This window comes from Numida meleagris, chromosome 1 (assembly GCF_002078875.1).
Source record: "Numida meleagris isolate 19003 breed g44 Domestic line chromosome 1, NumMel1.0, whole genome shotgun sequence".
Lineage (NCBI taxonomy): Eukaryota > Metazoa > Chordata > Aves > Galliformes > Numididae > Numida > Numida meleagris.
This window is the reverse complement of record NC_034409.1, coordinates 74,256,060-74,279,853: the sequence shown is the minus strand read 5'-3', so window position 1 is coordinate 74,279,853 and position 23,794 is coordinate 74,256,060. Positions and strand designations below refer to the sequence as shown.

General features: G+C 45.0%; 1 protein-coding gene across 16 annotated transcripts in view; it reads right to left on the bottom strand.

The window, feature by feature from the left end:
• Positions 1-23,794, bottom strand: part of LOC110397701 (alpha-2-macroglobulin-like protein 1) — a 28,190-nt gene that overhangs the window by 3,826 nt on the left and 570 nt on the right. For 2 of the 16 annotated variants that reach the window (XM_021394374.1, XM_021394363.1), the window contains exons 2-33: positions 23,008-23,191; positions 22,133-22,295; positions 21,296-21,348; positions 19,287-19,307; positions 18,664-18,823; positions 18,133-18,217; positions 16,192-16,303; positions 15,102-15,216; positions 14,599-14,708; positions 13,955-14,122; positions 13,488-13,718; positions 12,780-12,843; positions 12,329-12,474; positions 12,054-12,203; positions 11,658-11,810; positions 10,622-10,706; positions 8,181-8,295; positions 7,285-7,510; positions 7,030-7,156; positions 6,346-6,467; positions 5,810-5,864; positions 5,114-5,197; positions 4,495-4,671; positions 4,286-4,367; positions 3,421-3,577; positions 2,944-3,018; positions 2,387-2,549; positions 1,815-2,059; positions 1,462-1,677; positions 1,235-1,359; positions 877-967; positions 82-150 (exon numbers count right to left, since the gene is read on the bottom strand). In XM_021394374.1, coding sequence (XP_021250049.1) covers positions 82-150; positions 877-967; positions 1,235-1,359; positions 1,462-1,677; positions 1,815-2,059; positions 2,387-2,549; positions 2,944-3,018; positions 3,421-3,577; positions 4,286-4,367; positions 4,495-4,671; positions 5,114-5,197; positions 5,810-5,864; positions 6,346-6,467; positions 7,030-7,156; positions 7,285-7,510; positions 8,181-8,295; positions 10,622-10,706; positions 11,658-11,810; positions 12,054-12,203; positions 12,329-12,474; positions 12,780-12,843; positions 13,488-13,718; positions 13,955-14,122; positions 14,599-14,708; positions 15,102-15,216; positions 16,192-16,303; positions 18,133-18,217; positions 18,664-18,823; positions 19,287-19,307; positions 21,296-21,348; positions 22,133-22,295; positions 23,008-23,191 — 4,129 coding nt within the window. Of the gene's footprint in view, positions 1-81; positions 968-1,234; positions 1,360-1,461; positions 1,678-1,814; positions 2,060-2,386; positions 2,550-2,943; positions 3,019-3,420; positions 3,578-4,285; positions 4,368-4,494; positions 4,672-5,113; positions 5,198-5,809; positions 5,865-6,345; positions 6,468-7,029; positions 7,157-7,284; positions 7,511-8,180; positions 8,296-10,621; positions 10,707-11,657; positions 11,811-12,053; positions 12,204-12,328; positions 12,475-12,779; positions 12,844-13,487; positions 13,719-13,954; positions 14,123-14,598; positions 14,709-15,101; positions 15,217-16,191; positions 16,304-18,132; positions 18,218-18,663; positions 18,824-19,211; positions 22,296-23,007; positions 23,192-23,794 lie in introns of those variants that run through there. The other 14 variants (XM_021394393.1, XM_021394403.1, XM_021394386.1 and 11 more) reach the window with 14 other exon arrangements.

The window sequence follows — 23,794 nt, the reverse complement described above, 5'->3', positions numbered from 1 at the left end:
TTGGGCTTCTCATATACAGTTCCTTGTCCTCTGGCCTCTTGCTCTCACCATGCCAAACCTAATGCTGTCATTTCTACTAACCTTGTCCAGATAAATGTAGATGACATCAGCTTTCACTTCTATTTTCTTAATGATGGTTTTGTGCTCCAGCTGGGACAGGAAACAACAAAAAGAAATTTGTGAGCACTTCCCTTAGGGAGTCCTGACCTGAGGGACTGTTGTACTGATGGCATAATGCAGAATTGGACTCTGAGTGGGACTATGTCTTTTGCATACACAAGGGGGTTTTTTTGACTCTATCTTCAGTAGTCCCTCCTGGGGAATCCCTTGCAAGCTTCATCGCAGGGATGAACTATGCTGTCCCCACTCAGTTAGAGGAACCTCACACTCTGGGGACAAAAGGCAGTGGATTTTGTACGAGACTGATGTACTGATCTTTAAAGATGCACCAGTAAAACTGTTGTCATCTTACCTCACTAACAGCTAGAATGCTCTTAAATACCTGCCTGAGGGTTGTGTGAAAAATTCAGCATTCAGTTTCATAGATGAATTGGAAAATAACCCACCTTATTGGCTAGAACTAAAGTCTCTCTAAGAAACCTTTTCTCAAAACTTCTCACAAACAAATGCTAGCATTTAGTACATCCAACAGCATATAGAGAATAGTGTCAGTGGAAGAAGGTGAACCACCCCAACCTCTTGTAGCTGACCCTTGCAGGACATATACTGAAATGTAAGTTTTTGGTTCCATGTTAACAGCAAAGGGCCCCTGCTAATGTAGTTACCTGATGGCCTGAAATAAATAGTTCCCAATAGCAGCAAAGATGTGGAACACATTTACCAGAGACGCTCTTTTTCTTATTCCATACCCCTTACCAACATCCTGGATCCTGGAGCCAGGACAAATCCAGACAACAAGGAGACTTCCATGATCACCATGTTGGATGTGACTCTGCTGCCAATGTAGCTGAAGAAAATCAGAGGGTCTGATTTAGGAAGAGTAGAGCCCTCCTAGCTCCCTCTCTACCACCATATCTTGTGTGTAGGATCCTGAGCTAGAAAGCCCATCTGGGACTGAGGCAAAGGCATCTATTTCTCTTCCCATCCATTCCACCTGCCAACTTCACCCTCTGTCCTGTCTGTTTCCAGTCCCTCCACTGCAGCCCTGAGGCTTTTCCAGCCGCAATCTGCAAGCATGTGTCTTTCTGGAGGAAGAAACAGTTACTAGGGTTACCTGGCAAGAATGTGGACAGTGAGGACATGTGTATTGGCCTGGCTACAGTTGGCCAGCTCTGTGTTGACACGCAGACTAAAGGTTGCGGTGGTCTGTGGAGTTGGCTCATGGTACCTCAGCACTGTCTGGAAGGTGGGGGAAAAGACAGGCCAGGCATGATCTCATGCAAGGAGAAGAGGCAGAATTCTCCACCTCTCCTCTCTCCCACATTCACCTCACCTCCCTACCTGAGCAAACACACAACTTCTGCCGTGAACCTGCACCAAGAACTGCCCTGGGATCTCTGTCAGTTCTGCATGCTGCACGAGGAGCCGTTTCTGGCGAGTAACTTGGAATGTCTTTCCAAAATCCCTCTGTGACTTCACCCTCACAAGTGTTTGGCCTGATGTGCTGAACATCCTTGCTGCGTATTTTGCTAAGGCTTGCAGGGCAACAACTGTGTCCTAGAGAGGGAGAAACAGTCACCTCCCTGAAATATTATCTCTAGTGAGGCCAGATTGGAACAGGAAGACTTCACGAAGACTTGCCCTGTCAACTTCAAGTGGAAAAGTATATGAATCCACATGGAGCTACTTGTTACCTGAGTGGAGGCAAAGCCTCCATAGGCATTCTGCTGCTGGGTCAGCCATGCCACAATACTAGCTGCAGTTGTCATATCCCTTGCATGCAGTCGTGGCTTGGAGAGGTATGCCAGGAGTACATAGGCTGTCAATTCTACGTCCGCTGACCGAGTACTAGGCCAGAAGTCTGTGGAAGCTGGGGAGCTCGGTTTGGGACTCCAGTGTATTTGTCCCCCTACAGAAGGAAAAGGAGCATACAGTCTGTCTGAAATGAAAGAAATACAGGGTTCTAGAAACAGGAAATAAAAACCTAACCCCATCTCCTCCCTCAAGAGGATGTTTTAATCCTCCAGGTTGAGGAAAAAATTTCTGGTAAGTCACCCCTTACAGCTTCCTAAATAATATACTGCATTTAACATGATTCACTTACAACACAAAAGCAGGTGTAGCAGGTATATTTTTTTCCCTCATCAAGCCTCTTGCATAGGTTAGTGTATTTGTTTATAAACTCTAGGCAGACAAAATGCACAGACACATAGCTCCAGATCCCAGCAAGTGAACAAGAGGTATTACCCCAACAAACAGTCAGCACCTGATTTGATGGCCTGTTCCTCCAACTTGTACAGCAGCTCCTGGGTTGTCTCATAGTCTCCAGCCAGGGCAAAAGCATAGGCCAGCACAGCTTCTGTGTATATGTTGGTGATGTTGTGAACTGCGTGCTGCAGGCAGTGGAAGGTACTCTGCATTAACTTGCCCTGCATTCATAGAAGAGACATATGCCAAACTCTGACAGGGACAAAGTAAGTGTTGGGCTCTCTCTGGTGATTGTTCCAGGGAGCCAGACTATATCTTTCTGGCGTGGTTCCGGAGAAACCCATTAAATTACCAAATCTCTCTTGAGAAAAAGGGCAGTTTAATCCCATTATGCACTGGAAGCCATAGCCACCAAACATTATTGCTCTATGCCAGTGTTACAATGCTGTCCCTTAAGAGGAGTTTCTTAACAATTTCACCAAACATTGGGTCCCTCTTAGCAGCACCTGATCTGTTCCTGGCCTGCAGAAGGCCAGTGTTATGAGTTTTTTTCCCATAGCAGAATGTGGGCACAGGAGAGTTAAGGACAACAGCAGGTAGCAGGGCTCTGCTCACCTTCAGCGGCTGACCTAGCTCCAGCAGTGCTGCAGCGACATATGCCCCCAAGGAGATTTCATCATCCAAGCTGCCCTGTGGATAGAATCCATCAGCAGACGTCACACATGGGGGATGAACTGTGAGGAATCATCTGTTGCCAGAGATACTCTGCAGGTGAGAGATTCCATCTAGGCAGAGACACACCACCACAGCTGGAGCCTCTCATTAAGCATGGATTCCACAGCTCTCACATGTGTCATCCCAGACTGTGCCAGGATCTGAAGCACCTTTCATTCTCTAAGTAGTGTTTGAAGGGCTCAGGCAGTGACTTCAAGAAGAAGCATTTCTTATGCTTTCCCTGCCTCATACCCTGTTCTCTTTCAGGCTGGTTCCATGAGTTGCAGGAGTGACTTTCCAGGATCCCACAACCCTTTGCCACCGCAATATTTGTTCCACCATTCCCCAGCTGTGCTTCCTGACTTGGCTCTCATTTACCTTCAGAGAGGAATGAAAGAGATTCCCTTTGGTGGCAAAGCAGCCACTGGGGAGCTGGTTTTGCTCCAGCCAGCGTAGGGCATCCTGGATGTTCTTGTCATCTATATAGATATATTTCTTGGCTTGGCCAAAACTCTTGGCTACAAAAGCTGTCAGCCTAGGAAGAGGATGAGTTGTGAGAGAAATAGAAACACAAAAACACAAAAAGAAAGACAAATGCTTCCTGAGGCATTGACTTTCCTGGAGGTCTTCTGATACACTAGAGTGCTTAAAAAAATGCCTCTTTCATAGAAAAGGCAAGGTAAAAATTAAAAGTAGCTCCTCTCCCTCACCCTTGGTCCACACAGTCATGCATATACTACTGCATTATTCAGTCATTTCACTAATGAAAAATCTCTAGCTTTGTACTTCTTCCTCTTGCACCTCATCTCCCTTGAATACCTAGAGACAATACTGAATCTCCATTTCCTTCACTTCTCCCAGCCCAGCCATCACAGTGCCAGTGCAATTCTTTGAAGCTCTCACAAGCAACTCCCTCCTTGGGAAAACAATTTCATTGCCCTTCCCTGATGTTTCTCCAGTCACTATGTACCCCTCTTGGCTACTTGGGCACCATGGGCAGAACCAGGTGCTGTGTTTGGGACCACGGAGAGCAAAAGGGATCTCCTGCCCCCTGGGATGATACCTTTGTGTTCTACTTTCCCAGCAGCTCTGCTGCCCTGCCTCATTCCTTTTTAAAGTGTCTCAAATCCCTCAATCTCCCTCCAAAACAGAGAACACACATCCTATCAGCCATTCTCAGACACATTAGCTGCTCTGGCCCAGACAGTACAAATTAAGAACAATAATTATTTCCAGTGCTTACCAAGTGTTCCCTTCCCCATCCTGCTGCCCAAAGACACTGTAGGACCCATCGCTATGCCTATAAAGAAGCTGTGTCTGGTAGCCTGGGGAGATGGAAACAGGGAATAATAAAGCACAGTAATACAGAAAGCCAACACTGACAGAAGGACTGGGAGGGAAAAAGCTGTGGACATTGGACATGGGGGACATTGGTGGATCTGTTGAACTTGCCATTGCGCAAGAATCCTGTTGCCCTCTCCTTGATCACAGGGGTCAGCTGCCTTGTCTTCTCCAGGTACTGCAGCACATAGACAATGGGAGTAAACAGCACCATATTCTGCTCCCCACAGCCATGGGGCATCTGCACCAGGCGGTCCAGGTTCTGTAGTGCCAGCCCCATGAGGTCACCTGTGCAACAGTATGAGAAACGAGGCAAATTTAAGTATAATTTGAGGTAATTCTCAGCAAGGCACTTCACAATAGTGTTATCCCAGCAAAGGAGGAAAATACTAGAGAAGGGAAAGAAACAACTGAGTGCAGGATGGAGCAAGGTGACTATTTTGCAGTTGTTCTCTCTGGGGGGATGTGTTACAGGACGATCACCCTATGGAGCCCCCAAGGAACTTTTTCAGTATGAATGGCTCCAACCATAGCAAGTGCTGTTGTAAAAGGCTATCAGCAGGGCTGCGGTTGCTCAGGCTGTGCCATACAAACAGAGATATAGAAGCTCTTAGACAAAGATTGAGATGTCTCTCTTTTGAGCAGTGTTGTTTCAAATGGATGCTCTGACATCTTTACCAAGTTAGACCTTGCTCTTCTGTAACAGCAGTCAGTGAGCTACTTGACTTACCTGAGATGGCAATTGAAGCACTGGCAGATCCCTTTACTATATTATCAGGGAGGTGAAGCAGCATAGGTTCTTCAGCCATGTTTCCTGATAACAATAGAGAAAAGGTTCAGTATGAAAAATCAAATCTAAAGTACCTAATCAGACAGACAACACTGGAACAGATAAATGGAACACTGCCTATATCTTGCTCATGCAGAGTGCTCTCCGTAGGCTGTCCCAGTCATCACTCCATTGCTTGGAAACTTCAGATTAGAAGTAACTTGAGAGGTGCTGGACATGGTGAAAGGTCACCAAGCTTCACAACTCAATTTGCTGCCCTTCACAAGTTCCACACAGATCACAGCTGATCATTACTACTCGGGGGGACATCCTAGAGGGACTTGCAGTGTTGCAGGGACAGGATGGTATGGCAGGAGCTCCTCATTTAGTGACTGCCGTGTTCCAGGAACAGCCAGGGGTTGCATTGGGAAAAGAGGCAACACAGCACAAATTTGCCACCTAAACTTAATTCCTTAATTCAACAGGGAAGCAAGCGTGGAAGTAATATTTCCTGTCTTTTTCTGTCCTGATAAGAAATGAAATTTCCTATGAGAAAAATCATTTGAAAACGTTCTTTCATCAGCCCTCCCACAGTTCAGTCCTACTCTCAAGTCAATTTTTTTCAGACTGAAGGACCCATTCAACCTGTCTACATACCTTCTCTGGGGCACAAAAGGGAGCTGTAAGTCTTCTCCACCAGCACACCTTCTGGCTGCCAAGGCAGAAACAAAGGCATGAGATGTAAGGAACAAGCTAATACACAAAATTCCCAAGCAGCAGAAAAATTGCAGAGCAGTTTTAGGTCTGAATTAAGGGGCTAGTCCACAAGCTGTCAAGGACTCCATCCTCCTCACCTTAGGCAGGGCTGCACTGAAACTGTCTGATTAAGAGATCAAAAGTAAGCCTGTGAGACAGGACTCTCTTTTCAGTGAGCATATGCAAAAACTCATGTACAGTCAGTGATTGAGCAGGAAAATATATAAGGAATAAACACAGTTATGGCATACAAATGCAGCTCAAGAAAGAGTAATGCAAGAAAGGAATAGACTTGACTAGGTGCTGGAGAAAACAAAGCAAACTGAGACCAGGATGGAAAATAAAAAAGAAGAGAGAAAACTGCTCAGCCCAGCTCAACCTCCCTTCACTCATGCAAAGATACTCAGGGAGAGAAATGAGCCTGCTCTCATACTGACCCGAACCAGCAAGTGTTTGATCAGAGCATGTCTCCGCCTCATGATAGTTGGCAAGGGCTTCCTGCCCCCACAGCGTGGTGTTGTGTCTAGAACTTCGGTCCTGATTGTGATATTCAGAGTCCCTAACAAATAAATTGAACAGAGCTTGTTTCTTATGTCTGTAGGCAAACATTACCTAAAAGTGGTCTCAGGTGCTTCAGGAAACTTGCCCTCATGGCCTTCGTGGTTTACAGGTTAAGGTGAGCCAGTCAGTGCTGACAGCTTGTTCAGACAGCTTAAGTATGAAGGTAATGCCCCACTGACAGTGACTTTAATCCACTACATGTGACTGTAGTGTGAGAAAGTTCAGCTCCTTGGACTCCAGTGATGCCTTCCCATTTCATATGAAGCATAGCACCATACTGGGTTCCCCCCTCACATCCATGAAGCCTCTTCCTCCCCAGCTGGTCCTACATCTCTCTCCCCAAGAGTTCTCTATGTCATCCATTCCGTTCCTGCCCTCTTATAAGAACCTGCCTAAGACAGGAAAAAGAAAGCAAACACAATGATTTGCATTCTTGTACCACTAAAAACAAACTTTTGGTTGCAGAGAAGGCAAGGTTCTGCCAGCTTTTCTGGATCTCCCACTCCCTCTCACTTCAGTTTTAGGGTTCCCCACCACTGTTCCCATTTTTGCTGCCACACCCAGCTGGGTTGCTGTCACATTCCATGTGAAGGTCTTGGACTCTTCCACACACAGGCACTCTCTGTCCCTGCAGGTCTGGCAGTCCTCCACCTGGAAGTCCAGCAATTTATCTAGGGCCACATGTATCTGAAAGAGTGATGATATAGGAGAATGACTGAGCAGCTCTGGAAAGATGAGGTGGTACATGTTCTGTAAAACTAGAGGGCTTGATAGGCCTGTCTCATACAGTATTTCCTGCAGCACAGGCACATTACCTGTAGGCACTGCTGCAGGTAGTTGAAGACACTAGCCTTCAGCGTGAAAGTCTCTCCTCGGATCACAGAATATGGCAATGTCACATCCACAAAGACAGGCTGGATTGTTCTGAGACTCATGGTTGGAGCAAGGCCAAATGTCCTTCCAGTCAAGCAGAACATCTTGACTTTCCACTTGGTGACAGCATCAGGTGCCATGACTGGAACACTCCTGCTGCCGTTGGAGCTGAGAGGAAGAGAGCACTTGCAAAAATAAATTTGTCCCATCTCACTGCAATGGGAAGAGCTCAAGGTCTCAGGTGAGAAATGCAGTACAGATTCTCAGTCTCAGATCAACCTGGGCTCTGTCACAAATGACTTCCACTCCAGTGGCTCAGAGCAATGCAGCTCTCTAAATCTATTCCCTAAAGTCATAATTCCTGCTTAAATGCTGCCAGTAATGATTTTATAATCTTTTCCCAAACAAGACACTGACCCAGCATTCCAGCTCTGTACACTCAAGTCAACAGAATGATGTCTTGGAAAGCAGCAGTACCACACTCCCTTGAATGCTGATTCATTAGTCCAAATGCAAGCATTGTGGCAACAAAGGCTACATGTTTAGCTGGTGCACCTACCAAACTGTGAAGTTTAAGTAGTGTTTAAGTACTGTGTGTGAGAGAGGATACTCAGTAGTTTGATCATGAGGAATACTGATCTTTTCTAAGAATGTATGGAGCTCTGCTCCTCAAAGACAACTCACTAGTCGTTCACTCTGATGCACTATAAATTTAGAGAAGAGCCATAAAATTCATACGCAGACCTCTCTTTACACCTATGGGTGGCTTTTTGAACAGATACAAGTTAATAACAAGGGTTCGTCCTTCTGTCTGATTGTAAAGACTGGCATCACTTACCCAACAAAGAAGAGATTCCAGATCCAAGTTTCAGGCAAAGAGTTGTGAAATCTTCCTTGGGTTGTAAATTGGGGTTGCTCCTTAGTAATTCTTTGTTCCTCCATAGAAGGTACACCTGAAAGAAAGATTAAAGTTTCCCACCAGAGTGGGAATCCAGAGAGATGGGCCTTGTCAATGACAGATAGTCAAGCACTGAGGCAAGAGGAAAAGCATGCACTACCAAAAATGTGAGAAGAGTCGGGCAGAGACTGACACAAGAGGGTGCGATGACTTGGTAGGAGAGGGAAAATAGGAAAAGAAAATGGTAACAGGAGAACCAGTGGCAGTATCATAGCCAGTGAGGCATGATTATTGCTCATTGGAAACTTATTACAAGTTGAAACCAGCTGGTAGTGAGCAGGTCACCACTAGAAGGTTACAAAGATTTGGCTAGACAAAGCCCTTGCTGACATGATCAAAAGTTGCTGCTAAAAACTAAATTGATCTCTAAAGGGCCCTTTTAATCAACATTACCATAGAATCATAAAATCATAGAATAGCTTAAGTTGGAGGGGACCTTAAAGATCATCTAGTTCCAACCTCCCTGCCATGGACGAGTTGCCAGCCACTAGATCAGGCTGCCTCAGGATCCCATCCAACCTGGCCTCGAATGCTTCCAGAGATGGGGCATCCACAACCTCTCTGGGAAACCTGTCCCCGTGCCTCATCACCCTCTGAGTAAAAAGATTCTTCCTAAAATCTAACCTAAATCTTCCCTCTTTTAGTTTAAAGCCATTCTTCCTTGTCCTACCACTATCAGACCATATAAAAAGTAGGTGCCTCTCCTGCTTATAAGCTCCCATCAAGTACTGGAAGTCCACAATTAGGTCTTCCTGGAGCCTTCTCTTTCTCTAAGACTAACAAGCCCAACTCTCTCAACCTTTCTTCATAGGAGATGTGTTCCAGTTCTCTGATCATCTTTGCGGCCCTCTTCTGGACCCCCTCCAACAGCTCTGCAACCTTCGGTACTGGAGTCCCCAGGCTTGGACACAGTACTCCAGATGGGGCCTCATGAGGGCAAAGTAGAGGGGAACAGTCACCTCCCTCTTTTGTCACTCTTTTGATACACCCCGGGATACAGCTGGCTTTCAAGGCTGCACATGCACACTGATGGCTCATGTCCAGCTTTTTGTTGACCAGGACCCCCAAGTCCTTCTCCACAGGGCTGTTCCAAATGAGTTCTCCCAGTTTTTACTTTTATCTGGGATTACTTTGACCCAAGTGCAACACCTTGCACTTGGCTTTGTTAAACCTCATTAGATTCTCATATGCCCGCTTTCTGAGCTTGTCCAAGTCCCTCTGGATGACATCTCTCCCTTCTTTTGTGTCAACTGCACCACTGAGCTTAGTATCATCTGGAAATTTGCTGGGGGCACACTCAATCCCTCTGTCTATGATAAAGATGATGAAGAGCACTGGACTCAAGTCAGACTCCTGAGGAACATCACTCATCATTGGCTTCAACCTGGACATAGAGCCATTGACCATAACCCTCTGGCTATGACCATCCAATCAATTCTTTATACACCTCATAATCCAGCGTTCAAATCCATCTCTCTCCAATTTATAGATAAGGATGTGTTGTGGGACCTGATCAAAGGCTGTGCACAAGTCCAGGTAGTTGACATCAGCTGCCACTTTCCTTTGTCCACCGATGCCATCACTTCATCATAGAAGGCCACTGGATCATTCAGGCCTGTTCTGATCTGCCCTTGGAGAAGCCATGCTGTCAGTCTAGGATCACTTGCTCATCTCACACATGCCTTAACATCTCTTCCAGGAGGATCTGCTCCATGATCTTCCCAGGCACAGAGATGAGGCTTACTGATCTGCAGTTCCCTAAGTCTTCTTTTCTCCCTTTCTTCAACATGATAGTGATGCTCCCTTCTTCCAGTCCCTTACATGTTTAATTCTGTGCATGACAATACACTTGTTTGCTTGCCTGCAGAAAACTCACAACCCTTTTTAACCATAGTTTAAATATCAGCAGGCAGATGAGTGAGTTTGGGCTTATTATTTTGTGCAAACTGAGACACAGAAGAAGGAAATGACAGCCCTTGTAGCCATGGTTGGGGACAGAAGCCAGGCCACAGCACAGCTTGTGGTGTAATCACTGGGAAACACTCTTCCAGATCTTGGTCTGTGTTTGGGTTTGTCTGTGTCAGTAAATGGAATGCCATCCTTTCATGTCAGAGAACACACAGGTAGTGACATACATTGAAGTTGTTGTTTTTTTTTTATAATGACTTAGTCATTCCTACTGAGGGCTGATGGGCCTGGCAATGAGGCTATGGCAGCATCATTCATACTCCTCACCACTGGCAAACTCCAGTGATCAGAAGGCATGTATACCTATGTGACCTCAGATCCCAGCACAAGGGTAGGCAGAAAGTACAGCTCACCCATGGTTGGCTTCCTCTCTGCCCGCTGAGAGCACTGAGTTGGCTTCTTGATTACAAGGTTTGAGAAGACTTTCAGACCCATGTTCTGTTGGAAAAAGAAGGAGATAATAGAAAAGCAGCTGTGAGTGGGGAAGAGCAGTACTGCTCCTCAAAATGACTCTGAAAATCATCACATCTAGGAAAGCCAGTTGCCCAGGCAGCTCAAAGCAGCACTTGCCCAAACAGACACCACACTGAGGAGGTAAGGTTCAGCCTCCCCAGTCCCTTCTTTTACTAAACAAGTACCTCTGTTCTGTGGGTTAGATGGATATCTTGCTCTTCTCAACACATTACCATTGTCAGTGCCCTTCCCCTTCCCCTCACATGTACCAGAGGGAACAGCTGGGTGAAATCTGCCCTCTGAAACAGAGTGTGATAAAAGCTTCCTCTCTCGTTCTTCCCCTGGGTCTGTGACATGTGCCTGTCTACAAGCACAGGAGCCACTCCTGTGCTGTAAAAGAACCTGCTAGGTTGTGGCTAAGTAAAAGAGAATAGGATCTGATCCCCATCCCCAAGGCCAAATGGCACTGCCAGTCTTGTGTTCACACAGCTTAAGTCCAGTCATTTCTATTTGTAATCTCTAGAGGACACCTACTTTGAAGAAACCAGAAGATCTACCTTGGAAGAGTCCAAAATACTGTTACAGAGCAGGCTAATGACTCAGTCATGTGAACAGTCTGTAGTCTATTGTTTGGGACCATTCCCTGTCTATCTCTTCTCTATTAATGTAAACAAACATTACACCACTACATGCCCACGATCTCATTCCCAAGCCCATAAATCTGGTTTCTTCTGGATCAAGACCTTATCATCTTCCTTTATGCATCTGTGCTCATACTAATAATGGTATCTCACATCTCATGAGAAAGCGCAGCTATGTCAAGACCGAATGCAGGAGTTGTCTGGAGAAGGCAAGATTTTCTCAGATTTCTTGGGAAGAAAAATAACTCAGATGTTCATAATTTTGATAGCTCTGAGAAAAGATGCAGTTCATTACCCAAAAGAGATTGAAAATATCAGGCTGAAAGGGATGGTATGGTTTTCCTTGGAGCCAAGATGACCTGGACTGGGGCTGAATACAGTGATCTGAACGCTCTTCTACTTGGGCAGGGTATCCATGTCTGTAGATAGCAGGGAACAAGCCATATACCTAGGGAAAATCATAGGCAGGGAAGAATCAGGCAATGAGCAGATACCTCCAGATGCTTCACTCCACCCTCCTCCCCAGCATACATCCTGCCATCTCTCAAGGCAGACCCCACTTCCTGCTCCCACTTCTCCACACAAAGACCCCCTCATCCATTAGCCTCCAGTTCCTTTTGCCACAGTCCCTGCCCATCTCTCCTAGCTCATACATCACTCCTGCTTTTATTTTTTGGCTAGTTGCACTCACCTTTTGGCTTGTCAGCTCACTCTCTGGTCTCATGAGGAACATGTTTTCATCCACTGCCTGTACTGCACAAATGGAGCCAGGGGCTGCCTGAAGTTGGAGCTGCACTATTGACCCTGTGTGGCTTTCTTTAGCTGGAAAATCTACCTTGACCTTGAGCAACACACCAGGAAAAGAAGCATGAAAAAGAGAGAAAGAAGGGTGAGGAGGCTGATGGATACATGGCACAGCTAACTTCTACTTCTCAGCTCTCCCTCAGCTTTAGGCTTGAGTCTTACCTGGTTTTCAAAGCACAAGGCAACATCAAAACAGATGCTATCAGCTGTCACTCCTCCATTGGGGAAGATAGTATACATCACTAAGCAAGGTGAAGGGGTGAAGTCAGCAGTGAAGGTCATTGGGATAGAGAAGGAGCCTTTCAGCACTGAGGAAGTAAAACCAAACTGTTGCTTTGTATGCCCTCTCCCTCCATTCTCTAACCCCATGTACTCCATCTCTTCACAGTTTTTCCCAGTCCCTCTTCCCTTCATTATTTCCCTTGTCCTGCTGTTTCTTCTCTCCCAGATAGTACAATTGCTTCCTACATCTCCCTCTGCCCTGCTTGTTGACTGCCCAGGAGCTGTAGCTTCAGGCAGTTCAGGAGAAACTCCAGCACCTTTCACCATCTGACCTAGAAACCCAATAGGCCAGACTGTTTGTTGTTCGTCAGCCAGGCCACTGCAGACTTACTGTTCAGCTTTCCAACCTGGACACTCCTCCAACCCCTGCTGATAATGCCAGCCTTCCCAGTGACCTGAAGGATGAGAACACTGAATGAGGAGACTGCTGTTTGAAACCAGGGCACACTTACACTCAGTCTGTGTGCATTCTGCACTCTTAAGCAACCACAGAAATGAACTGTTGGTCCAGTTCATCTTCGTATCTCAGGCTTGGCAGATTTACAGGTGCCACAGTGTAGGAGAAAAAGAAGCCTTTATATATGAGATTCTGGTGTGATCTGTCCAGGTAGTGGATTCACTGGATAAAAGAGAGTGAGAGATAAGGTATTTCCCCACTAGCAGGCATGTTTCCAAACTAGAAGCCATTTCCACTGAGCAGCTGTTTGATAACCAATGTGAAAAGTGATCCTTCCATCCAGTTTCCAAAGGGACAAGAGTCTGACAACAGATTCTGCTTAAAACATTTCCATCTCCCACTGCAAACTTGGCTGAAGATAAGGGTACAGTGAGTTGCAAAGGTCTACTCCCATCCATGCAGGTGACCTGGGTGGGATGGCTAAGCTCTGCATGTGTGTAGAGTTCCCCCAGTTCTCCACGAACAAGACCATATTGTCATCTCTCTAGGGATGATCTAAATTACACTCATAACACTTCACTTGGTGGTCTGGTCTCATCAGCATTGTCTTTCCTCACATAGGTTCTCGTCTACCTTACTCACATAATATGCAAAATCTATGCGGTTGGTGTCTTCTCCCACGTCAGCCCTATTGAGTGTGAAGGTCACCTGGACACTCTGCTTCAGCCCACAAGGCAGTTTCCCTGTGAGTGGGTGTATTTCCAGGAAGCTCTTGGTTGTGACATGGAAGGGCTGCAGGTGATGGTAAGCATTTTTGTAACTGATACTTCTTTTCCAAGGTTTTTGTGTGACATTCTCCAGTGTGAACCTTCCCTGGGATGGAAGCAGAGACATACAGAAATCAGGACACAGGACATGTACTTCAGTGTTCTGTTAGGATGCCTCTCACTCAGTTTGGAAAAGGCTTGTCATGTCTGTCTTATAGCTCTGTACTGGCAGAGCTGTGTGGGGAGCCCAGAACTGAACTGGCAGGGGACTGCACGGCAGGACTGGGAGCACTAGCACAGCTCAAGGTTTATCACTTTCCTGTATGCAGAGGTGGAATTTACCTCCAAAGAGACTGAGGAGCTGTTCCAGGCAGTTGTGTCCAGGTTGAATGATGCTCTTCCACTGCCATCTGTGATATATGTTTTGATAAGCCGACGCTTCATGAACTTTATAATGAGATAAACTTTTCTGTTTTTCATACCATTTCCATAGTGATCCTGAAGCTTAATCTGGTGACAGTAGGAAAGAGTAGAAAAGCCAAGCTTAGATGTGTGTCCCAGTGTCACATGCAAAACCTTCCTCCCCACTCAAATATACACTTTCCTGTTTAGGTGACATTGGCTTCAATCTGACTCCAAGATAGGAAATCTGTAAAATTCCCATATCTCTGAAGATAAGCTGAGGGCGATTTAAAACTGTCTTCTCCAAAAGGAGCATGTGGCTAGAGCATGGGGAACTCAGCCCCTAGCCAACAGCTGAGAAATACTTGCAAAAATCATTAATTGATCCTAGCAGAAGCCACAAATGTGATCACATGGAGGAATCTGAAATGCAGAAACTGGAGCTATACTGCACTGCCAAGTAATGTGACACACTGTAAGGTAAGCTACTCTAAGGAACAGAAAATGGTCTGGGTCAGGAAAATTTGCTTGTCACTAAATTCATTGGCAAATAATGGAGAGGGAAGAAGCAAGGGAAAAGTCACCTTCCCCCTGTAGGGTACTCCAGGGATATAGTAAGCTTTTGGTGTCTCAAACACTACACTTGCAGCTGTCCTGGAAATGACAATTTGGCTGGATGTGTTGATTTGGACTCCTGTTGGAAGGTAGAGAAGCAAGATTAGTATCAGAAATGACCACTGCAGCCTAGTTTAATCCTACTTTGTTATTCCCAGGACCTCTGATTGGAATGTCTCAAGCTTCCTTCCCAAAATCAGCACATTTCAAGGTGTGCAGGCTGTTCCTGTGGCAGTTTTGTGTGGGTGTTCCTAAGCCGTGAAGGACCACATGCCCAGCCACACCTCACCTGCCTGCTGCTGGACAGATCAAGTTCCTCAAGCAGGAGCACTCTTTGAGTCTTCTAATGGTCCCAAAACATTGCAGTACAGGAGGAGGTGTGCCTGCTCTGATGCTTAATCTCCAGGAAAGGGCCCTGTCATCCTTGTATATTCTCTGCTTCAAATGATTGTATGCTTCTGGGTACGGGTACCTGTGCCGCCTTCCAGGAGAGAAGCTTCTGCATAGATCTTGCTGTCTTCCTCACTGGGAGCCAGATTAAATACTGCTGTGCTTACTGAAGATGTGAAGCACCCCTTGCTCGCTGTCTGCAATGGGAAAAGGTAGATATAATTGGAGGCTGGGGAGAAGGGAAGAATTAAAAGTACACAACATTAGACATTCTATCATAATTGTTGACTGCAACAAGTAATAATGTGGACTCATATATATTGTTCCCATTTTAAATTTGGTATTTTTAATGTCATACGCATAAATATGTATAATTCATATCATAGAAATATAAACAAATCACTTATCACAGCTACATTAAAGTTACAATGTTGGTAACTTTCCAGCTTTAGTAGGAAACTGAAGGCTGCACAAACTGGATCACAAAGCAAGCATACAAATATTTAAAGAGACCTGACCAGGAAAACTACAGAATTAAAATGAATCTGCAGAATCAAAGTTACTAACTGTTCTCAAACCTGGAAGGTTACAACTACCATAAGATCATAAAGCATAAAAGGTACAAATCATACACACAGAAGGGAAGAATCCAGCTATGATATATTTCTTTAGGGATGGAAAAAATGAAAGAAGATTAAAAAAAGGTAAAAGTAAGTGTCAATGTGAACTGGCTGTTGAAATAACTTTGTCTACACTGATACATAGGCATTTTTGTGCAGCTCCAGGGAGGGTTCACCATAACATTGTATTTTTGCATCTGAGAAAGTTCTATTAATTGATGTTTCTTACACTGTGTTAATTCCTGGCTAGTCACGCTTCTTTACAGAAAAGAATATATCTTCAAGTTTTGACTGAAATTCCTCTTTTCTGTTCCCTATCAGTAATAACAAAAATAACAAAGAACCACTTCTTGCAGTAAAGGCTTTTCTGTTGGTCTGGGTAACAATAATTGCATTAATTGAATAAAAATGATTACTTATTAGTCTATAGATACATTACAGAGGTTGGCAAACCTCCCTTAAGTAGCAATTCATTCTGTTCTCACAGCCTTTGACATACAGTCCTATGTGGTAGTCCTCCACTATCCATATGTCTTCCAGGATCTTACTCACCAGACCTCTGTATTCTCTACAGACATCTTTGCTGGCATCTTGAGGACACCTCCTTGCCTTTTGACACAAAGTCACCCGCACGGTTCCTTTCACTGCTTTCCCATAGCTGTACCTGCAGGGGGGAACACCACATGAGCTGCCATGCAGAGAACTGCTGTATGGTTTGCTGAGCGCATTGCTCCACAGAGGTGGACTTCCTCACATAGGTCTTAATGTAGTTTGTAAGCAAGCAAGAACAAGTGAAAACACAGCACTCTGTATACACGGGAAGTACAACATGGTCAGAAACAGAGCCTAGGCAGGAAAGTGACTGCACTTTCCAACGCTCTCGCACTTTGGGGTGCTTGGTGTCCTGGAATTGCAGGCAGAAGCAAAGAGCTGATCTGAGTTGATGTGTCCACACAGCACCCAGTGGATACAGATCAGAGGTAAAAGAAGCAGAAGCTTCTATCCCCATAAACATCAACAAGGTGGTATGACAGTAGTAGAATTTCACAGAATTTCCCCTCCTGGTGGTGGCCTTACAATGCCAGTTAAAGTGTCTCTACCCCCACAGTGCACACATCCCATCCAGCACCCACATCAGAAGCACTTTTCACTGTCACACTGAATCCTACATCACTGTAACTCAAGAGGTGGTGGGATGGTTGGTAGAACAAATGTAAAACTCATGGCCAGTGATTTGCAAACCTATTGTTTGTTCAACAAACTTGCTGTATGTCTGTTAACAAGTCTATTTAATTGCAGACGTGTAAGAATCTCTGCAGCACTATCTGCCAGAGCCTTGCATGCACCAATAAGCTTTGCAGTCTCTTCCCTCCATTTCCAGGGCTTTGGTTGAAAGCCAGCTCTGATATGCTGAAGCTTTATAATCTTGGAGTAAAAGCTGTTAGAAGCTTCCCTGGGGCCCCTTTTCTTGAAAGCTGTATTTGAGCTCCAGACTTTGAGCTACGTTGTAGGCATGCCTATACCAGGCTGTATACCTCACTGTTCCTCAGCCTGACTCACTGACTTGACTTCCAGGATTGCTGTCAGACCTTCCTCCCCACTATGGGCTTATATCACGATCTCAACTCTTGTTTCCATCATCAGACCTACTGTCATTTTTGTTGCTCAACTACAGCAGAATCCAGACCTCATCAGTGCGGACATTTCTGCTGCCTGCCCTGCTTCCCTTCCTTTCCTTGGCTCCACTCTGGTCTTCCTTTTCAGAGCAATGTTTCCTGACAGTACCAGTGACAGGAAGACATTCAAGAACCACCCTGAGGATGCAGAGTGCTGTACTGTTTTCCACTAAGTGCTTCATTTGCTCCTATGTTAAATGTCCCAATTAGTAAGAAATTATGCCAATCCATTAGCAAAAAGGCAGCAAAAATTTCAAGACAACCCAGCTACAAATATGGTTCAGATCACCTCTTTTGTCTGTCCAAAAGGTGTTTTCTGGAGCATTCCACTTCTTCCTTTGTGCTTATACCTTCTGAGGTATAAGCCTTCTCCCTTACACTCCCATATGCTCAGCTTTTGCTAATGATTGCAGAATGAGAGAAGTCTACCCACTGTTCCTAAGAAGGAAATAAGTTAATCAGCATGAAACAACTTTATATTCTAAAGAAACATCAGCTCCTGATCCTGTACCACAACAGATAGGTTCCATATCAAATATGCATATTTCCCCACATTACATCTTTCAAGGCCGCACACACACAGCTTCCAGTGCAGGCTATCTCTTGACTGTAACAAGTCTCCCTATAGCTGGATGGTTTCTCCCATGTGTGGATCATGCACCTGTTTCCCAAATAAGAACTCCACAGTTTTACTCTAGCACTATCTATGATTTTCTTAAAGAAATGCTTGTGTTTGGCTCCTCTTGAGCCACTTCTCTTTAATGGATTCAAGGGAGAGAACAGTCATGATTTCCTTTCTCCAGAATTGGCTTCTCACCTGCCACACACACTCAGAAGGAAAGTTTTATCTGAAGCATGAATCTGAGCTGGTCCTTCGAAGAAAACATCAAACTTTTGCAACACTGGAACAAAAGACAGAGTACTTCATCAAAGGCAGCAGTCTACCTAGACATGAGATCATGAATGAGAAGAGTCTATTATCATAACGCTGCAGTCCCATGAAGGAACATGTTTAGGAGATGAAAGCAAGGACTAATTAAAACCAAGGAAACTAAAGGAAGAATCCCCTTTCTTCTCCTACTATATGAAGAGTCACAGAGGTCTTAGGTGTACTTTCACTCTGTGCCAGCCTACTTGTTACTAAATACACTCTCCAGGAATCTCCAGTACAACCTCCCTTGCTGGCTTTTCTCATATTGTCCACTGGTGAATTACTCTATAGATTTCTGTTGAATCCTAGCACTCAGATAGTAAAACTTAGTTTACAATGTTTGTCTGTAATTCTGTTATAGAGACAGAAACAAGCACTTTTTCCATCCAGTTCTTTGTTCTCCATACTCCATCTTACCATGTTCCTCCACCTTAAATGTAGTGGACACTTTTGAGTTCACCACGTTGATTGTGTAAGTCCCCATTGAGAGTTCAGAAGCTAACTGGAAAGAGAGATCTGCAATGCCCTGTTTTGGTCTCACATCCAGCCACTGGCTAATGGAGTTTTGGTGTGGGTCCTGCAGTTGGAGGAAAGGAAGCAAGAGGCAGTCATTAACGTTTTTCTGTACTCAAAGCCCACTGGATTCAAAGTTTGAGAGTTCAGAGGCTTTCTCAGGCTCCTGCTAGTTTTCTACAAAAGGCACAGAAGCAACCCAAACACTGGAACTCCAACAGAGATGAGCCCAATATACCAAGGTTACTCTGCTCTGTACTGCCATTGAAAAAGAAAGTATAAAAGGTCCTGACATTTAGACTTTACAGTCTTATGTAAGGATAAACTTTAAGAGTTAGCTAAAGTCAATCCAGAGTTCTGAATGCAGAAAGGAATACAGACTGAATGATTTAGCTCTTCAACTCTCGCTACAAGAATGTGGACAGGGTACGTATGCACTCTGTCTTACTCACTAAGATAATGGCCTAGATACCCATCCTGAAGTACCCTTCCTTCTTCATAACAACTGGGGAGTCTGACACACCCACCTGGACTTCCACCTTGGAGTACTGCAAAGCAAAGAGACATCAGTGTCAGAAGCTGGCATGACATAAAAACCTGCATATAGACTTATCCACCTAGCCTATGTACTACTTCAACACTGCCAGTCCCAAACATTACAATGCAAGAAGCTTGATCCTACAGAAACCAAGAAAATGATTTTGAAATAAGGGTGAAATGTAACAGGGAAATCTGTGCTATTCTTTGAGTTTGCTTTCTTATTCCTGAATTTTTAAGATGCACTTTGATAGACATATTCAAGTTTTATTCTGTGACCATAAAAGCTGTAATTTAATGTAAAGAAAGGAGAAAAGTAGAGAGACTTAAAAATACAATGACTCCGAGTTCATGAGTATTAAAAGGCATCCATTTTGTAATACAGTTTCTCACAATTAGCAAAACTGCATTGTCTATAGAATGAATAAACCCCACATTTCCCTGTAAAGTCCCTGGCCTAGAAGGTAAGGCTTGGAGACATGTCCTGCTGCTGACTTTAGCTGGCAGTAATAGGCAGGCACAAAGAAAGACATTCTATGTCTATTAATGTTAACTCTGTTCTTATACCACAGCAACTATCAGCCAGGAAGCAGAGTGAAGGGAGTGTGAGGCATAAGTGGACTGGAAAAACTAACTAGTCTGTAAAGAGAAGACCGCATTTGATTCAGGTTATTCAACATTCTAAGCTTTCATGTAAGTTATGATAGGCAGCTTTGTTTTCTCAGAAAGAAAAAAAAAGTGCAGGTTAACTATTTACATAACTTGAATACAATGTCAGTGCTAAAATAAAACATGTGAGTCAACAGCACCTGTGTTATCACCAACCCATCTATTTTACAAATGTGATATTATGGCTGTAATGCTGCAGTGCACCCAAGCCTCATGATAGTCTTGGTTAAACATGACCTCTTCTGAATTTTCATCACAGCATTATTAACAGTTACAATCCTAATTTTCTCATATTCACAGCTAGGCATCAAGCATTTATGACCAAGTATCTTCATGAACCAAAGCAGACATAGAAGCAAAGGTATTGTTTATTATCTAAAACAGATGCCTTCTATTTCTGAGGCAGAAAGTGAGTGCATGACCCTTGGCCCTCATCAGTAACAAAAAAAAAAAAAAAAAAAAGAAGTCAGCACCAAAGAAACCAGAAGGATCTCTCCCTTTATTTCAGACTAGAGAGACTTAATTTAACCCTCTGCTCATTTGTGCCCCTTGGTATTTATCTGTCGTGGCATGAATTCTTGCTGGCTCTCCTTAAATTGCTTCTGGACAGACTAATGTGAAATATTTACAGCTTCTGGCAGCAGATATAATTGCTTACTGTAGAAAGCTGCTAGTCTTGCAGTTTCCTGGCTAGCACCTATTCAAGTCTCTGGCAACTTCTCACTCGCTTGACTTAGGGAGAATGAGCTGCTGCCAGAAGCAAGTCAGTAAAATTTGGTTAAACAGTTTTCTCTCTTTTCTCTTTTTATAATCAGTTCATATAGATCCTTTCCCATATCAATTAATTTTTCTTAAAATTTTGCAAATGTGCCTTGGCTTGCTGTATATCCTCCTGCTGCCTGTAGGTATAACGCTCCACAAAGTTGCAGGAGAATAAGTCCGGCTCTGGCTGAGCCTGGGCATATCTTGTCTGGTAATCATGCCTGCAGCCAGCAGCCACCAGTTTCCCCCCAAAAATTCCATTCTTTTCTGTCATGGGACAAGTGCATGAAGCTCCTCGGCTACCCTTTACTAACTCAACTAGCAGAGCATGCTGGCATGCTCCTCAGATATCAGCAGCCATGCTAGAGATCCCACCAGACAGCAGCAGAGTGTGTCAACTCATCCATAAGATTGTACGTGGCAAGGCTTTTTAACAGGTCATTGTCTGCTGTGTTGGGTACTGCAGACATGCAGACCACCTGGCAGTCACATCGTGGGTTTGGCAGAGGCAGCAGACTTGGCAGACAAACTCTATAGGCTTCCTGGCATGCACTTGGACAGGCTTTACCTTATTGTTAATGGGAACAAAGTCTTCAGTCAGCGTCACTATCCGAAATTTCACTGAGGGGAAAAAGGAAGAAGAGCATGTTGCAGACACGCAGGACATTTGGGCAGAGACATGCTTTGCACATTTGTCTCCCCAGAATCACAGCTTGCTGGCACCCCCAGGCCTGCCTGCAGCCCCCTCTTAGCACTTGCTCATCCAGGCTCACCACCTCTCCCCTCCATACACTGTCCTGCTCCTGCTGCACTTTCTGACACTCTCTCCCACCCTCTGGCTCCACTCAACCACAGTGCAAGGCAAGTGCTTGGAGTCAGAGGCTGAGGAGGAGATACAAAAGTCTTGCTTTGTCTCCAGGCTGTGCCTGGAAACCTGGGCAAGGTGTTGCCAGGGGAAAGAAGGGCATGTGCAAGGTGCGGTTCCACCCCAGCCCTTCTAAGTTCAGCACAGCAGCTGGTCTCACGAGTTAGAGTCTTTTGCAAAAGCTGTGACCTGAGCTCGTCTTCTTTGTGTGGATGATGAGCAGATCAGTCCTACCAGGCCCTGGATGGGACCCCATGATTTTCAGAAAGCCATATTTATATCTGCTCACACTTCCAAACCACTTCCAAAACTTGCTCTTTTGGTTTCTTGTGAAACCAAAGCCCCTTCCCTAAAACACAGTGCACTAATACATCACCCCAGCAGGCAGTAGAGGCCTCAGCTGCAGGCAGCTTCCCCCTTTGTCCCCACAAAGGCTACATGGCATAAAGCACTGAACACGTACCTCAGGGAAAAGTAGGAACAACGTCCAGACAGATCAAGGCAGGGAACCTGTCAGGATGCTTCACGCAGAGCACTCACCTGTCTGTCCTGGCTTATAGACAGGTTTTTCCATCTGGATGAAGGTGCCAGTGCCAGCCCTGCGGATCAGGACTTGCTTTTCTTCCTTTGCACTGAAATACTGGCCATTGGAGATGTGCAGCTGGACAGTGCCCACCTCTTGACTGCCTGCAGGTTTGGGGACCTCAGAAAGGGAAGTCACTAGGTTAGGAGGGAGCAGGCAAGGAGGACAAGATGGCATCTGAGCAGGTGCTCTTCTTGCATCTCCTGAACTGTGACGCCGTCCTCCTCTCCACCTTACTCTGGAGGCGAGCACAGCGTGTCCCCTCAGGGGCATATCAACGCTAATTTGCCAGTTCACACAAGGAAAATAAGGCTCATGGGTTTGGCAGAGCAGAAAGCCTTGTGCTGAGCCTATGTAGACATCCTTCTATGCTCTTCCTAGTCCTAAAGCACATTTTACAGTCCTTAAAGAGAAGTTGTGGTGGGACACTGTCTGAGATAATATGTCTGGTTCTTACTGTATCACAGCTCACACACAACGTCCTGTGACAGTGCTTCGTTCTCAGTGGGGAGAATGAGATACACAGCTGCCATTTGAGTGTTTCTAAGCTCCTCTGTCTGACTTGGGTCTTTGGTGAATGTTAAGGCAGCCCTTGTCTTGATGAACTGAGCCTCCAACGTGGACTGTGAGTTATCCAACAGGAAAAATATGCAGTTTGACAATGGCAAGAAGGAAGGATCCACCTACACTCTACCTAATTTTCCTTTAACTCCTTTCCATGCCCTCTCTCCTCCCATCACCCTTTCTTCATTTCTCTGGCAAGAGTAGTCATGAGCCAAAACAGCACTCTGGGAGCTATCTGCTACAAGCCCCTGCTAAGAACAGTCCTTACCTGAAATCTGGAGCACTCAAAGATCCAGTTGTTCTGGACAACCTTGCGGTAGATGCTGAGGTTGCCAGATCCATGTACAAGAGTTAAGACCACACGAATATGCTTCTCCACACCACGGAGGTCCAAGCACACCCTCTGGGAAGAGGGGAAGGACAGTTCAGCTGGAAGGATGATCAGGTACTTCCTGCAATGGGGAAACAAGATATCCAGCTCATAAGATATCACTCTCATAGGAATGATGGAATGGCTGTAGTACATTTCAGGTAAATACATGACAAATGTTTTTAGGTGACCTCATGTTACAGTGGTGTGCATGGAATTTTGGAGTATGCTACAGTAACACAGGGAAACAAATACAGTAGAGTCTACCTCTACCTCTGCAAAGGGAATTCTTTTTAGGGTTTCCCAGTACACATGGAAAAGGGAACAGTGCTATGGGACTGTGAGATGGAACAAGCTGCAAAGTTCAGATTGGGATCCAAAACCAAACCTGCTGTGTTCACTAAGAAGGTTGCAGCTGTCTAAGTCTGATCTCAAAGCTCTGTATGACTCTGGGTCTGTTTTGACCCCTACATCAGAAGAGCAAGGTTCTCTACAGCTTTACTCCAGACCCTCAATAGGAAAGGATCCACCTTTCTTGCTTCAAGAAGGTTCCTCAATTACTTTGGCAGTAGTCTGGTTCCTGCTTAATCATCCCCAGCCCTGCAGCTCTAGACCTCTTGCGCTTCTCTTTATCCTATGTCTTTCCCTTCAGTTTTCCTCAGACAGAAGTTCTTGCTCTTCTTGT